This window comes from Perognathus longimembris, chromosome 27 (assembly GCF_023159225.1).
Source record: "Perognathus longimembris pacificus isolate PPM17 chromosome 27, ASM2315922v1, whole genome shotgun sequence".
NCBI lineage: Eukaryota > Metazoa > Chordata > Mammalia > Rodentia > Heteromyidae > Perognathus > Perognathus longimembris.
In genome coordinates, this window is record NC_063187.1 from 5,189,853 (window position 1) to 5,206,160 (window position 16,308).

The 16,308-nt window shown below is 45.1% G+C and overlaps 1 protein-coding gene across 1 annotated transcript; it reads right to left on the reverse strand.

Annotated features, from left to right (window-relative positions):
* Nucleotides 1-5,962: 5,962 nt before the first annotated feature.
* On the reverse strand, nucleotides 5,963-16,101 carry LOC125342760 (vomeronasal type-2 receptor 116-like). The gene is made up of 6 exons (XM_048335071.1): nucleotides 16,004-16,101; nucleotides 12,363-12,651; nucleotides 10,092-10,892; nucleotides 9,108-9,326; nucleotides 7,878-8,001; nucleotides 5,963-6,885 (listed from the first exon to the last, which is right to left on the reverse strand). The coding sequence occupies exons 1-6, from the start codon at nucleotides 16,099-16,101 to the stop codon at nucleotides 5,963-5,965; spliced, it is 2,454 nt and encodes an 817-aa protein (XP_048191028.1).
* Between the last annotated feature and the right edge of the window lie 207 nt (nucleotides 16,102-16,308).

Here is a 16,308-nt window from a genome sequence, read left to right on the forward strand (position 1 = left end):
GGAAACTACTGGTGAATCTGACTCTTGGGCTCTTTGAGGACCTCTCCCATTCCACCCATCTGATATTCTTTCACCCATACCTACTTGATAACCCCCCTCCCATACTTCCAGATCAGCCTCAGATCACTTCTGTGGTCTACAGCCAAGCACAGAGCACTGCTCATCCCCTACTTCCTAGCCTAGCCCCACAGTGACCTTTCTCAGGACACTGACTATCTCATGCTCCATTTATCACTAGACATGATCCTTGAGCTGCAAAGCGCAGGTTCCTTGGAGCAACTTGCCTCAATTCTCAAGAAGCACTGTGAACATTCCAACATAGAAAGGTTTCTTAAGGGTAGCAGATTTTTCAAAGTTTAGGATGCTTAGGAAAATTGAGATTTCAGATAATGAATCCATGTTTAGTATACACATATCTCTGGCACTTCAGGCTTACCTGAACTTCAGATTACACTAGGACTAGGGAGTGTTGTGTTTCCTAAATCTGGCCATCCCAAGGCATAGAGAGGGTGGCCTGAGATAGGCGGGTAGCAGAGCTCGACCCCTCTAGCCCCTTCTCCCTGTATCACATGAAGGAATTGGGGTGGGGGGAGGCAGCAGACCTGTGCCTTGAGGCTACCAATGGAGAGAGAATGTCAGCAAGGGAGATAGTGCACTGGATCTTGGAGAATAGGGCAGAGGAACCAGCCTTGTGGCAAAGGTAAATCCTGAGGGATCTTGAAGAAGCAGAGGCAGGAGTGGGGGGCAGGGTACAGCCACACAGGCCCCTGTCTGTGCATGGCCCTGCTGCTGATGACAAAGCCTCCTGTATCTCCCCCATCAGCTGGTCCCACAACATGCCAGGGTGCCACCAACACCAGGAAAGCGAGCTCAAAACCTGGACTTTGGGGAGCTGCCCCAGGCCAGGAGGCTCCATTGACACCCATCCCAGTTCACATGAACTCAGGCATTCTGCACAAAAGGTCACTGCAATCTCCCCAACGAAGCCATCCCCTTCCCAGAGGCCAGGGCTAAGAGCAGAAGGGCAGAAGCAAAGAACCCACTTTGGGGCAGTAGATGACACATGGGGCCTTCTGTACCTGCTACTCGTGGGCTGCCTACACTCCAGGTGGGGTGTACAGATATACAAAATGCCTAGGAAATCAGGAGTGAGGCATGCCTCTAACCTGCACCCAGATCCCTTGAACTAGCTGGAGTAGTCAGACTGCTCTCCCCTGCCCCCTGCTGGTGAAGTGCAGGCCCCTACAGAGGGGTGGATGTCAAGTCCATTCCATTAAAAGCTGTCAAAATGGCCATTAACTAGATAGACCTTTTGGAGGGTGCCTAACTTTTCAACACCTGGACCTAGGTGATTTAAAAAGTGAGCCAAACAGCCTGCTTACATAGATGGAAATGGATTGTGGCTCCCTTTCCGGCCTAGATGGAAATGGCTGCATTCCCATAAATAGGATCATTTCCAGATGATCCATCCTAACACTTTATCCTAACCCTAATCCCAACCTGAACCCTAAACCCTAACGTCTAACCAGGAACACCCCTAACTTTAATCCTAAATCCCAACTTCATTACCATCCCCGAGCTATATGCCTTTATGGCCACCAGGTGGCAGTAGCAGTTCAGGGAAGAGGACACTGTGGCCACTGTTTCCGATGTCCAAGCTCGGCCCCACTTTAGTCAGAGGTTGGTTCCCCAAGCCCTTTCTTCCTCTACCTGCTGACAGCCTTGGTCAGATGCTAATCCTTGTCCTCACTTGTTTTCCTGGTTGCCTGCCCCCCCTCCCAAGGGGGGTGAGAGGGAGTGGACATCTGGTTGGGCATAGGTCCCTTTGCCCAGTAGAAAAGAGCTTGAATAAGAAGGCTCTGGCTAGCCAGCCCTACATTTCTCTAGATGAAAAGGGAGAAAGTGGCATCACACAGTTCCCTAAGACACAGAGCAGTTGGGGCACACACACACCCAGTGATTCCCATCTTGTAAGACCAGAGAAGATCCCCTCCCAAGAATACTCAAGTCTCAGTTGGACATAATGCCTTTTATAAAGACGTTGACCACTAGAGAAGGTCACTACCTAAGGATGAATAGCAAATAAGCCTCGAATTTCCTTCCTTTTTTTCCTGTCGTATTGGGAGGTGAAACTCAGAACCTTAGGCATGCTTTACCACTTTTCTTTTCCCAGGGGTGTCCAGAGATGCCCCGGGCCTGAGCAGCTCAGCGGGGGGAGGGGGGCCCCAGGTCAGTGTCCCACGGATGGGTCTGCGTTTTCAGCTACCGCACTGGGCCCCTCCGCCCCCTGCACAATAGCCCTAAGCTGGGCCCAGGGGACAGTCTGTCCCGGATGGGACAGCAGCCTCGGCCCTGGGGTTGCAGATAAGAAATGACCCAACACCTCCACCCTCCCATCCGCAGCCGAGACCCGGCGCCCCCGGCCCTGCGAACTTCCAACCCCGCCCCCCCGCACGATTCAAGCCCGGCTCCCGGCCGCGTCCAGCCAGGTGCGAACTCGCCTCCGCCTGCGGACACCGGGGTCTCCCCCGCCGCTCCGCCCCGGGCTGAGCGCCGCCCGGACACGCCATCATCCCTTGGACCCGTGGCCGGACCCCAGGGCAGCCGAGGCCGCGGGAGCCACCGCCAGGTCCCCGGTCTCCGGCGCGCCCCCCCCTCGTCCCCCCGCGCTCACCGTGGCTCCTCCTCCGCGGCGTTCCGGCAACTGCAGGGCCGAGCGGGCCGCCGGGCCCGTTTCCGAGTGCTGCGGTGCTCCGTCCGCTCGGCCGGCCGGGCCCTCCAGCGTGCCGCGTCCCGCTTCCCAGACCGACCGGCGTCCGCAACGCGCGGCACGCACCGCGCACGCACCGTCTACACCTGGGGCACATTGCGCCTCTCCGCTCACGCGCTGCCCCGCCCCTCCGGGGCTCGGGACGCGACGCCCCGCCCCTCTCACGCGCTGCACCGCCCCTCATACACGCCCTCAGCACCTCAGCGCCGCCCCTCGCGCCGCATCAGCACCTTAGCACCGCCCCTCTCACGGGATGCCCCGCCCTCTCAGTCACCTGCGCCGCGAAGCCCCGCCCCTCATGCACGCCCTCAGGACCTCAGCACCGCCCTTCGCGCCGCGTCAGGACCCTAGTGCCGCCCCTCTCACGTGATGCCCCGTCCTTCAGCACCTGCGCCACGACGTCCCGCCCCTCGAACGCGCCCTCGGCACCTCAGCGCTGCTCCTCGCGCCGCGTTAGCACCTTAGTGCCGCCCCTCTCACGTGATTCCCCGCCCCTCAGGCAGCTGGGACACGACGCCCCACCCCTTTCACGCGCTGCCGCGCCCCTTGTACGCGCCTTCAGCACCTCAGCGCCGCCCCTCGCGCCGCGTCAGCACCTTAGCACCGCCCCTCTCACGTGATGCTCCGCCCCTCAGGCGCCTGGGACGCGAAGCCCCGTCCCTCTTATGCGGTGTCTCACTCCTCGTGCGCGTCCTCGGCACCTCAGCATCGCCCCTCGCGTCGCGTCAGCACCTTAGCACCGCCCCTCTCGCGTGATGCCCCGCCCCTCAGGCGCCTGCGACACGACGCTCCGCCCCCTTCACTTGGTGCCCAGCCCCTCACCACCCCCTCAGCCCCGCCCCCTCCCGTGATACCACGCCCCTCTCCCCGCCCCTCGCGCCTCGCGTCGGCACCTCAGCCCCGCCCTTCGCGTGATGCCCCGCCCCTCTCCCGCCCTCTCTCCCAGCTCCTGGCCCGTGGCTCCCACTGCCTAGTGAGGCTCCCGGTGGCGCCAGTGTCCGCCCGCCCGCCTGCCCGCCCGCAGAGGGCAGGTGGAGGCCGGCGGTGGCCCTCCTCCCCACCCTCAGGCAGTAGTAAATGGGTGCATTTGCCCATGCGTCTGCTCATGGGATTCTTGCCGACGCCTCCCTGGCCAACCCGCGATATTCCGCGGCTGCCTCGGGCCCTGGACACGCGTGGCCACCCCGCTTGCATTGAACACCGGTGCCCTGGGGACTCAGGTGCGGATCTCTTCTCTTTGGCCGGCGCCCTCTACGCGACCATCCTCTGCGGCGAGCATTGCACCGTGGCTTGCAGGCAAATACTTAAAGGTCATCATCCCTGCTGGCTGTTTTCCTCAGGCAGGCTCACTGAAGTCACCCCATCTCCGTCCGGATGGCCCAGATGCACCCCGACTTCTGCATCGTGAAGAGAGGTGATCCTTGCTTGCACCGGGATGGGTAATCAGCGTTTTCATTCTGGCGGTAGTAATCCAAACCCTATTGACGAAATTATTAACATCGAGAATAAAGATAAAATAAGAATGTCAATAAAACCGGAGGGATATATATTTTTTAATCACCTCTTGATAAAAACACTAATGATTTAGGAATATTTGTTAAGTAGTATTCCATCTAAGGGGAACACAAAACAATGTTTCTTTTTTGTTTTGTTTTGTTTTTTGGTAATACATAGTTACATTTCCAATTGGAATCTAAAACAAAAGCAGACCATTGTAAGTATATTATCGCTCATGTATCAGGAATACAAGTGACAGGAGAAGTGCACAATTAACACCAGAAGACAGCAAGAAGACCTTCCACTGTGTGACTGTGTCTTTGGAGTAGTCTCCTATAGGATCCAATAATTCAGGCTGCTTAATAATGAAGATTGCATTTCTTATAAAATTAAAATGTTGGACGTGTAGTGCTTGTTATCAAGAGATGTAACATCTATCGGTATCATGAAAAGTATACATATTTATCTGATCTATATAACTTGGTATCTGTAATATTTTAAAGTGATCAAGTAAGAATAAGCTTAAAATCGAGGCAGCCACAGATAAGCAAACTATTGTACATCTGTGTTTTCCTCACTTAGAACTCAGTACATCCAATACATTGCAATATACAATCGAAGTGTATTTTGTAGCATATAAAACCCATTCTTGAAATTCTAACACAATATTAAAAAAGCAGGGAAGGAAGAGGAATAAAAAAAGAGAGGATGAAACGAAGAGAGTCAACAAACAGAGGATGAGGAAAGGCTGCTCCAGAAACACAAATTGAGGAATATGGCAAAAGGCAGATATGTGAATGAAAATGCACCGTTATTATAGAAAACATACCCTCATGAGTGTATGAAAACATGGAACTTTGTTAAGAGGAAAATATTGATGAACTGTATTTGGAGATTAAGAAGCACAATGATGTTACATGCACAAATTGAATGTACTTTGAAATTTAGATAAGTACCCATAATTCCAGCTACTCAGGAAGCTGTGATCTGAGGGGAAGGGGTGAGAATTGGAAGCCAATTTGGGCAGGAAAGTCCATGAGAATCTTATCTCCAGTTAACTACCACAGAGCCAGTAGCAAAGCTGTGGCTAAAGTGGTAAAGTGCTAGATTTAGCATACAAGACTCCTGGACAGTAAGCAGGCTTTTAAGTAAAAGCCCCAAGACTGACACACAAAAAGAAATTTTAGGCAAAAGACTAAGAAAGCAAAATTAGAAAACAAATCCACAACGAAATTATACTAGTGGGGAAGATGGACTAATTGCATAGTACCTAGAAAGAAATAAAAAATAAATGGAATGAATTTCAAATTTAGGTGTCTCTGTCTATAACCTGTGACTGTACGATCACTAGACAAATGAGTAGGAGTTACTTCTTCATTGAGGTGATTTGAAATATATAAACTAATATCTGATGGAGAAAAGGAATGTAAATTTACTTGAGACCTTCTATAAATTGAATGAAATATGGAAGTTTCATTTTTTTGGGGGGGGGCAGTCCTGGGGCTTGGACTCAGGGCCTGAGCACTGTCCCTGGCTTCTTTTTGCTCAAGGCTAGCACTCTGCCACTTGAGCCACAGCGCCACTTCTGGCCATTTTCTGTATATGTGGTGCTGGGGAATTGAACCCAGGGCCTCATGTATACAAGGCAAGCACTCTTGCCACTAGGCCATATCCCCAGCCCTTGGAAGTTTCATCTTAAGAGGGATTATTTCTCCCTGTGTGTCTTTTATCCCGGAAGCCATGCAGAACATTCCTATCTGGCCTTATCAAGATGATGTAGCACTTGGGGACAAAGATGCAGCCCAGGAGCCCTGCACTGGAGGCCAAGATGGAGAAGACCTCCACAGCCACCATGACCTTGCCCTTGGCACTGTGGTAGACAGGCAGGAAGGTGAGCCACACACTGCAGAACACCAGCATGCTGAAGGTAAGGAACTTGGCTTCATTGAAGGTGTCAGGCAGGTTTCTGGCCAGGAAAGCCACAGTAAAGCTGGCCAGGGCCAGGGAGCCCAGGTATCCCAAGACACAGTAGAAGGCAGTGAGGGAGCCCTTGTTACACAGGATGATGACGTGGCCATGTTCAGAGTGTGTGTCTGTGTCAATGAAGGGAGGAGAGGTTCCCAGCCAGATTCCACAGAGAGTCACCTGAATCAGAGTGCAGATAGGAATGATGAAGTTAGGAGCCCCTGACATCAGCAGCCACCTAATCCTTCTCCCTGGAGAAGTGACCTTGAAGGCCAGAACAACAGTGACAGTTTTGGCCAAAACAGCAGAAACAGCGACAGTGAATGCAACTCCAAATGTGGTTTGCTGTAGAATGCAGGTGACTGCGTTGGGACGGCCAATAAAGAGCAAGGAACAGAGGGAACAGAAGATGAGGGAGATGAGCAGGATGTAGCTGAGAGCCTGGTTATTTGCCTTGACAATGGGGGTGTTGTGATGTTTCACAAAGACCCCAAGAACAGCTGCTGTGAGTGTAGATAAACCAAAAGCCATGCAGGCCAAGGCCATTCCCAAGGGCTCCCCATAAGCCAGGAAGCTTGCAGCTCTTGGGAGGCACTGGGTTCTCTGTGTGTTGGCATACTGGTGATCTGGACACTTCACACACTGCTCCATATCTGGTAAGGAAGTCAAGTAACTATTAGTACATTTCTAGTTCGTAAAAAGAAATTAGGAAATTCCTATATAGAGTTAATTCTGACATATCAGTACTTGCTAGCATAAAGTAAATATTACCAAGCATTACCAGACATGTTGAATATTATTTTTGTGTCTTTACCATGTTCTCACACTCGTGCCCGCCTTCTCTTTTTTCAGTCTGATTGGAACATTTTTTGTTGTAGTGAATATCACAGATGCTATTTTTTTGCCATTCTAATATCTATACAATTGTTCTCAGTGCCTTCTCATGCTGCCATAATAATCCTGAGCCTGATTTGACAACTGAAATACCTCATACACAATCATGGATAGTAAAGCTTGCACTTCCCCAGATGTCTCTTTGCAATGTAAATAAAAGTACTGTGACCTTTCCTTAATGTTTTGTGTTTGTCTCTCCCATGCCTCTGTAAAGTGGTGGAGAATAGAAAATGAAATCACTGTTTGAAGCTATAAAATCATGCTATGCAAAACACTTGTTACTCCTTCTGAACCCAAACACACCTCTTTGCACTTGCTCTTTTGCAAGAACAGTTCTGGGCACAAGGAAATAAAGATGTACAAGTTGATGTTTTCATTGCATTTTAAAGGTACTTTTGAGAAACACGAAGACCTTGTATTAAACAAGGCTTTGCATTTCATATGATAGCAATTAAACTTACATGACTGAGAAATTGAATAGAAATGCATATAAGAATAAACAAATTAAATGAGGAAAAAGAAAAAAAAGAAATGCATACAAGAGAGAAGAAAAACATTAACCTATTGGTAATTCAGAGCCCATGCTTATCTGTTTTTTCAAGAGGCTTTATCATCCTAGTTGCAATTAAATTGCTACGTGAAGGAAACACGAAGTTGATTCTGGAATCTTAAGGCACAACTTTTTCATTGCTTGCATATATTGGGGCACTCCAGGAGAGATTATGAATTTCTTCCTCAGCCATGAATTTACCTGTCTCATTGGCAATGTCATCTTCTGAGCAAAGGATGCAGTCAAAGCAACAGGCAGCCTTTCCCTCCTGTGGGGATTTCCTGACTCCAGGACCACAACTCTCACTGCAGACAGAGTGAGGAGGCTGAGGGAAATCTGGTAGGAATCAGTAACTGTCCAGACTTTGACCTACATTCCCAGGCATTCATTATTTTAAAGAATTGGATTATTAAGCATAGTATTTTGATGCACATAAATCGAATGCTATTATAGATTGCTTATCACGTGATCCCAAATGGCTTATGAGCTGTAGCCTTGATCTCTAGTCTGTTGAGCTACAGAGAAGTGTGAAACCTTCAAAAGATTAGAGATTAATGGTGCGAAAGTAAATGTTATTGGCCAGCGCTATGGAGTTTCCTTGAATTGATGTTCTCTAATATTCATCTGTGAAGTTGTGAAGAGCAAGGAGGAACAATCCTCTTTGAGGCTGTACAATTATGCTTTAAATAATGCCAAGACTTCCCTTTTTGTATGGTTATGTGGACCCCATACCCACTATATCTTCTTCTTACCTTTCCAGTGGCCATGATGTGATAATCCTGTCACATAAACTCTTTAAATGATTCTCACACTTTGATGAGAGGAAGCCTAAGTAGGTAAGCCCACTAATGAATGAATGAATCTCCACAATAGGCAGCAAATAAAGCCTTCAGCCATACAATTACTGCGGTACTTTGTCAAAGTGTTAGAAACATGCTAAGAAATATGCAATTTATATTTTAGGCCAATATTCCTAATGAACATTAGGGACTATTAATTTCTTTTTTTTTTATTGTGATACTTATCCTACAGCTTCAAAACAGGATGTGTGCCCTGTGTTAGGGCTTGAGCCACATCAAAATCCAAGCTTTTAGGTAGTCCATTGATATAAGAGTCTCAGCGATTTTCCTTTCAGGTCAGGCTTTAAACTGACTTATACAATGTTAGATCTGAGGATGTAAGTCTCCTGAGGACAAAGGATTACAGGTATGAGCTATCAGCACCCAAGTTGCTTTTTTGGTTAAATGAACAAAAGAATCTCAATAGGTATTCATGATTGAACTGACTTCAAAGCATGATGTTCAGATCTCAGCCACCTGAGTAGGTTGTATTTCAGGACTAAATTGTTGGCATTCAAACAGATGTACATTTTAAGGGTGAATTTGGCTTACTTACATGTCTTTAAAATCATAACAGTTAAACTCAACCCACCTTTGTGGTTCCCATGGCCCAGTCTACCATATCTTCAGAGAAAGACAGTTGATGAGCATATGGAGAAAACTTTCCTACTTTCAATTTAAGTTCAAGACCTTCTGGAAAAGTCCAAATGTTTACAATGTCATACTCTGCCTCCAACTTCCTTTTCTCATCCAAAATCACTTGATCTCCAGCAGGATTGTGAAATTGGATGTTCTTCAGAAAACCATGCAGCTAAAAGAGATTCACCGTCTTATGTTGAAGTTTATTCCAGAGTTAAGATAAAAAACTTGATCTAAGCAAAGCTTCTGATTGCTTTTAACTTCTGATTCAGAATTCAAGAGAAGCCAATTCCATGTAAATAGTCATGAAACAGTTCTCACTTGCCTAGCTACAGTTTGCCACAAGCACTTATTTTATGAATGTCTCTAGTGTGTGCTTGCTTCATGATTAATACCTAAAGCAGATTGAACCTGTCACTTATGAAAATATATTTAATTTCCTTCAGCAGGTCATCCTTTTCTTTTATGTAAGAAATTAGTAGGGAGTGGCTGGGAATATAGCTTAGTCCTCAGTACCAAACAAACAGAAAAGGCTGAAAGTGGCACTGTGGCTCTAGTGGTAGAGTGATAGCCCTAAGCAAAAGTAGCTCAGAGACAGTGCCCAGGCCTCTAGTTCAAGCCTCAGGACTAGCAGAATACAAAGAAATTCATAGGAAAAAATTGCATTTACAGTTTTCTAAACATCAGCTATGACTATGTTGAGGGCACTTGTAAATGAAAGAATTTCCAAAATATAAAATTAATTTTGTCTTTGTAACTGGCCTGGTTTTCCTGAATTGCATATGAGCACATGTCTTGGGTGCCTTACAGACATCTCAACAAGTATAATTTCTTGTGTTTTGTGAAATACCTGAAATATTTAATTTCATATGGTAAGAAAACCATCTAAGAAGAGACTTTGCTAATGGTATTTGCTACCTGAAACAGAAGGCCTTACCTGTGCAGGGGAAGGCACTGTCTCTTTTCTGTTTCCCATGGTTTGTACTTCTGTGTGATGAAGAAGCATCTCATGGAGAGCCTGGGCCACAGCGTAGACAGCGTTGTATATATTGTAACTGTCTGCAGACATCGTCATGTCAAAAGTGTGCCCAGGCAACCAATCCAAGGAGGCATCACGAGGACAGTTCTCCCATGTTACACAGTCAGAATCAGAATCTGAGCAATTAAAAGAGAAAAACCACAGCCAAGCAAGGAAAAAGTCTTCTGGGTATGTGGAAGGGTTCACTGCCTTGACAAAATCTGTGAATCTGGAAACCTCTGGATGATGATGTGAGAAAAGGAGAGGGACATGGAATGATCCTAGCAGGAAATATCTCCTCCTTGTGGTTAACTCCCACTGTGAGTTCATGATAAAAACTTTGCCTTTTATGAAAAACTGCTCAACATAGATCATCAATTGCAGTAGGGATTGATTATCACCATATATGATGAGGACATTTGCGGAAGATTTATTAATCTGGTCATAAAACAACAAGAATTTAAGTGACATGGAATAGTTTGTGATCTCTAGCTGGAAGGCTACACAAACTCTGTTCTTGGCCATCTCTTCTTTCAATGCAGGAAGAATCCACAAGCCATTCTCATCCTCTAATGTTAGCAGTCCCACCCAGTTCCATCTGAAGTGAATCAGTAAGGAGACCATGGCAGTAGCCATCAATGTGTCCTTTGGGGCCATCTGATAGAGAGCAGGGAACTTGTTATGGTTGCTCAGGGCCTGATCGAAAGTCCCAAAGGTGAGCTAAAGGGTTTGAAAGTCGGATGCTCCATGAATGGGAAGATTTCTATCCACCACAGTTTCAATCATGATGTGCAGTATGTAACAAGTTGAAGTAGATGGAAAGTATGTTTTTAATTTAATATTTAATAAAAGGATTATTTTTGTCAGCCGTGGGGCTTCAACTTTGGGATTGGGTGCTGTCCTTGAGCTCAAAGCCAGCACTCTACTACTTTAGCCTTAGTACCACTTCTCGTTTTCTGGTGGTTCATTGGAGAAGAGTCTCATGGACTTTCCTGCCCTGGCTGGCTTTGAACCATAATCCTCAGATCTCAGCTTCCTGAGTAGTTAGGGTGGCAGGCATGAGCCACCGGCGCCCAGCAATAGAAAATCATTCCCCCCCCCTTTTTTTTTGCCAGTCCTGGGGCTTGAACTCAGGGCCTAGGCACTGTCCCTGAGCTTCTTTTTGCTCAAGGCTAGTGCTCTAACACAGTGCCACTTCTGGCTTTTTCTGCGTATGTGGTGCTGAGGAATCAAACCCAAGGCTTCATGCATGCTAGGCAAGCACTCTACCACTAAGCCTCATTCCCAGCCCTATGAAATAATTTTTGATAGTTTACTACATATCAATTTGTTTATACAATGCCTCTTGGCCTTTGTCACTATTTCAGTCAGCTTTTCCCATCTATATCAATCCTACACATTCCTAGTTTCATTTTAACATGTCAACTGAATATTGTGTTTTATTTTTCCAACCATGTATTCTCTATTTCTTTGCCCCTTTGCACATCCCTTTACAATCTACACCCCTCAGACAACATATGATTTGTTTTTCTTTCTTTTTCTTTTCTTTTCTTTTTTGCCAGTCCTGGGCCTTGGACTCAGGTCCCTGGCTTCTTTTTGCTCAAGGCTAGGACTCTGCCACTTGAGCCACAGCGCCACTTCTGGCCGTTTTCTACATATGTGAAGCACTCTTGCCACTAGGCCATATCCGCAGCCCCTGCTTTCTTATTCTTGCATTCATTTTTTATTCTGTTAGATGAAGGAGGATATAACAAGAAATTCCAATCCAATGTGTAGTATACAGATAAAACTTGTTTACATTCATATTGATGTGCATGTGGTCCGTACTTATTTTGTAGTTCATGTTCATATTTTAGGTTTAACTTTCACATAGAAAAGAACACATGGCACCTTTCTCTTTCTGAGACTGACTTACTTCATTCAACATATCTTGTACCTGAGTGTGTGTGTGTGTGTGTGTGTGTGTATGTGTGCTACAACTGTAATCCTAGCTACTCAGGAGACTTATGACATATGAAACTCTAACCCCCCTGTACATCACTTTGACAATATATAAATTAATTCAAATTGATAAGGTTAAAAATTTTGATAGATTTGTAAATCCAGTCTCTTCACACCATTCAATTCTAACAACTGTAATGACACCAAATGACCTTTAAATATATATATCTCTATTCTTCCCATCCTCACCTGTGGAAACCTGTAGAGGTCCAGTAATGTCCCCATTTGGGCAGATGTTAATCCTGATGGTCCTGTTAGTACTGCTATAGACTTGCTTTCTCTCATACAAGAGTAGTTTGGACTGTTATAGTTCCCAAAAAGGCTCATGAAAGGATTTTTAAATGATTTCCAAGCTTCAAATTGAACATTAGAGATATCAAACCCCAGAGTCACATTATGTAAAAGAGCAGGATTTTCGTTGATCTCTTCAACAGCAAAAGTCAAGGCCAAAACAAACTGGTAGTTCTGGAAGGTAAACCTGGGAAATGAGCATTGAAATTTAGGAGGACTACTTCAGACTTATTACTTTGGGCTGAATGCTTGCTTCATTTCCAATGAGTATGTTAAACCATTACCCCCTATTGTGATGAAGGTGAATGTAGTGTCTTATGCTTAGATAAGGACACCAATGAGATCCAGAAATTTACTTCAGCTGAAAGAGATCTCCCTTACTCTCCATTATGACATGCACCTCAACAAAAATCTCTTGTCCATTACATATGGAATAGGCTCTCATGAGACACCAAATATTCTATTGTTTTTATCTTGTTGTAACTAGCTCCAGCTGTGGGAAAAATCCTGTGTTTTGAGTGATTCAGTTTACATTATGATGACATCAAGTATATAAAAACTATGATCTGAGCTGGAGAATCATGCTAGAAATATAGTATTTAAATGCTATTTCCCTGTGGTAGACCCTAAGAAGTAGCTACTCCAGATATATTAATGAGTCTGTAAATTAAACACTTGTAGCATCCAGTTTTTTTTAATGTTGTAAGAAAAGAGCCTAAAGATTATTACCTTGAAGGTTCCCATGGAGAAAGAATGAGTTTACATTTTTATGTATTGCCTGTTGCTGTAAAGTTCTCCACATAAATGCCATGATAACTAGAGGCTTGTCATTTTAGTGACAACTCTTCATATATATTAGTAGGTATATAACTTACAGGTCTATTAGTCATTCATTTACACCTAAATCTACCTCTGTATAAAACAAATCAGCCACTCTACATGTGAATGTTCTGGAACATAGAAGCATCTTCTGAAATTTACTTCTTAATTTCCATAGTAGTAAATACAAGAAGATGGAGGTAAATTTGTTCCAAGTGTACTGCATACATGTATGTGAATATCACAATGGTATCTCTTCAAAATATAATTTGCGGTAATTCTAGAATACAATAAAAAGTTAAAAAATCCAGAAGAATTGTAGTTTGGGTGATGGTACATAATAATTAAAAATTAGGTATACCCCACATGATTAAAATTACCTGCAGTAATACCAGCAGATCAACCAGAGGCAAAGGCAGCTGGAGCAGAAAAGCAGTTTGTCATTGTTATTCCAAGTTAACCAACAGAAAGCCAGAAGTGGGGGTGTGGCTCTACCACTAGCCTTGGGAGAAAAGGCCAGTTAAGAGTGTAAAGCAAGCTCAGCATAAGTGGCTCATACCTCTAAAGCTAACAATCTAAGAAAGCTGAAAAGGAACAGAGAAAATTAGAGACATGGGAGAGAGAAAAAGAATGTGGGATTAGGTACAAAACAGTTATGAGTAAATAGAGAAGGTGACTATAATCAAAGTATGTGACATGGAGCAGAGAGCTACGAAATGAACCAGATAGTTGGCACAAATACCATCTTGTATAATAGTAAAGGAACATTGTTGGAACACCAGTGGATATAGAATCGAGTCAAATATTTAAGCTAATAATGTCTAATGGCAGTAATCCACTAATACAAGAAAGATATCATGAATAAATACTGCTATTTGTTCTCAATACCATGCATGAAAATGTACCTCATGCAGACCATAATTCTCTTCGTATCTGTAGATAGCTAAGAACATCCACCAGATAAAATTCTAATACTTAATGTCTCTATATTACCACATTAACAAAAATACACAACCATATTTTGGGGAAGGAAAAGAAGGAAGATCAGCAAAACAAGGGTAGAGAGTGGGGGAATAAGACAAATACAGTACCCCAGGCACAGGTGATTCATGCCTGTAGTCTTACCTACTCAGGAAACAGAGATCTGAGGATAAGGTTTTGAACCCATCTAGGACAGGGATGTCTGTGAGACTCTTAATCCCCATTTAACAACCAAAAGATGACAGATAGAGAGCTGTGGCTCAAGTGGTAGAGCACTAGCCTTGAGTAAAATAAAGCTCAGGTGAAGTGCCCAGGCCTGGGGGTACCAGGACTAGCAGAAAGGAAAGATAAGCAGAAATAACCGTGACCTATAAGATAAAGATAAGATATGTCTTCTATAGCAAGGATGGGAGTAATTGTATCCCAGCTATCTCAGCTCCAAACTGTGGGCAGCTACTTCAGGATGCACTTGTCACACAAGCACTTGAAAAAGAATAAAAATGACGGAGGCAATGATACTTTCTCTTGTGATGGGTATGGAACATGGTGCTAGAATATTTTGAAGTCCTCTATAGACATTTTTCTTTTCTTTTGTATAGCCATTTCTAACTGAGACCCTCTGCCAAGGTTTTGCATGTGCATGAGTAAAACTGAACTCACTGTGGGCAGATAAAATTCTCTTTTAAGGGATCTTTTATAATGCCTGGTTATGTCTGGGTTGTGGCACACATATATCTGACATGAAATAATGCCACAGTGATTAATTTGAAAGAGTACTTTTCTACAGTAAAAGAGAGAGAGAGAGAGAGAGGGAGAGAGACAGAGAGACAGAGAGACAGAGAGAGACAGAGTGTCCTACCACTTGAAATCAGAGCCCAGATGCTATCCTTGAGCTTATTTCCTCAAGGCTATCATCTACCACTTGATCTAAATTTCTCCTCTAGTTATGGGTGCTTAACTGGAGATAAATGTCTCATAGATCTCTATGCTCTGGCTGCCTTCAAATCCCAATCTTCAGGGCTTGGAAAATGGCCTAGTGGCAAGAGTGCTTGCCTCGTATACATGAAGCCCTACGTTCGATTCCCAAGCATCACATACATAGAAAACAGCCAGAAGTGGCGCTGTGGCTATCCTTGAGCAAAAAGAAGCCAGGGACATTGCTCAGGCCCTGAGTCCAAGGCCCAGGACAGGCAAAAAAAAAAAAAATCCCAATCTTCAGAGACCACCCTCCTGAGTAGCTAGGATTACAGTCATGAGCCAGAAGCCTACAATAGGAAATTTTATCAATATCCTCACAATATAAGTGTTAGTAAATAAATCTCAGACTGCTGGTTTGTGGGGAAGGATTGTGTCTGAAGCCTTTTAGTACAGAATACATGCCATTGACTCAGGTTTGGTGTGTGTGTGTGTGTGTGTGTGTGTGTGTGTGTGTGTGTGTGTGTGTGTGTGTGTGTGTTAACAGCACTTCATCCTCTGCAATGAGAACTGGGCTTCAGGAAATACAGCAGTGCTGGAATAAAGAGAAGAGGTTACCTCAAGTTCTTTCCTAGTAGCAAGCAAAAAGTTACTCTAGAATAGATGCACGATAGCATAATGAAATGGAGCTGTTTCTGGTTCCTAGGGATGGGAGGTCAGGGTAGAGAAGATGGAGAGCATTGGTCCATGCAGCCAGAGTTCCCACAGCCGTGGCCCATCCTGAGAAGCATACACTACTGGAAATAAAACGCTGAGCTACTTACAGCTTGTTCTGTTCATCCTTGGAAGCATCGCTGTGACTTCCCTCGGTTCCCAATGTGTAGAGGGGGAAAAACGCAGCAAGCATCACATCTCCATCCATGTGTGCTTGCTGCTTCATTGTAGAAAAGCAGCTAGTGCCGGCCCAAGACCTGAGAAGGAGGGGAAACTGGAGCAAAACGAGTATGCAAACCCAAAGGCACATCCCTGAAGCATCTGCCAAGCTGAAATTCTCTCTGGAGCTGAGACCCAGTGTCCGGTATGTATATATATTCATATGTCTTTGTATGGGTGCTTATGAGTCTTTTAA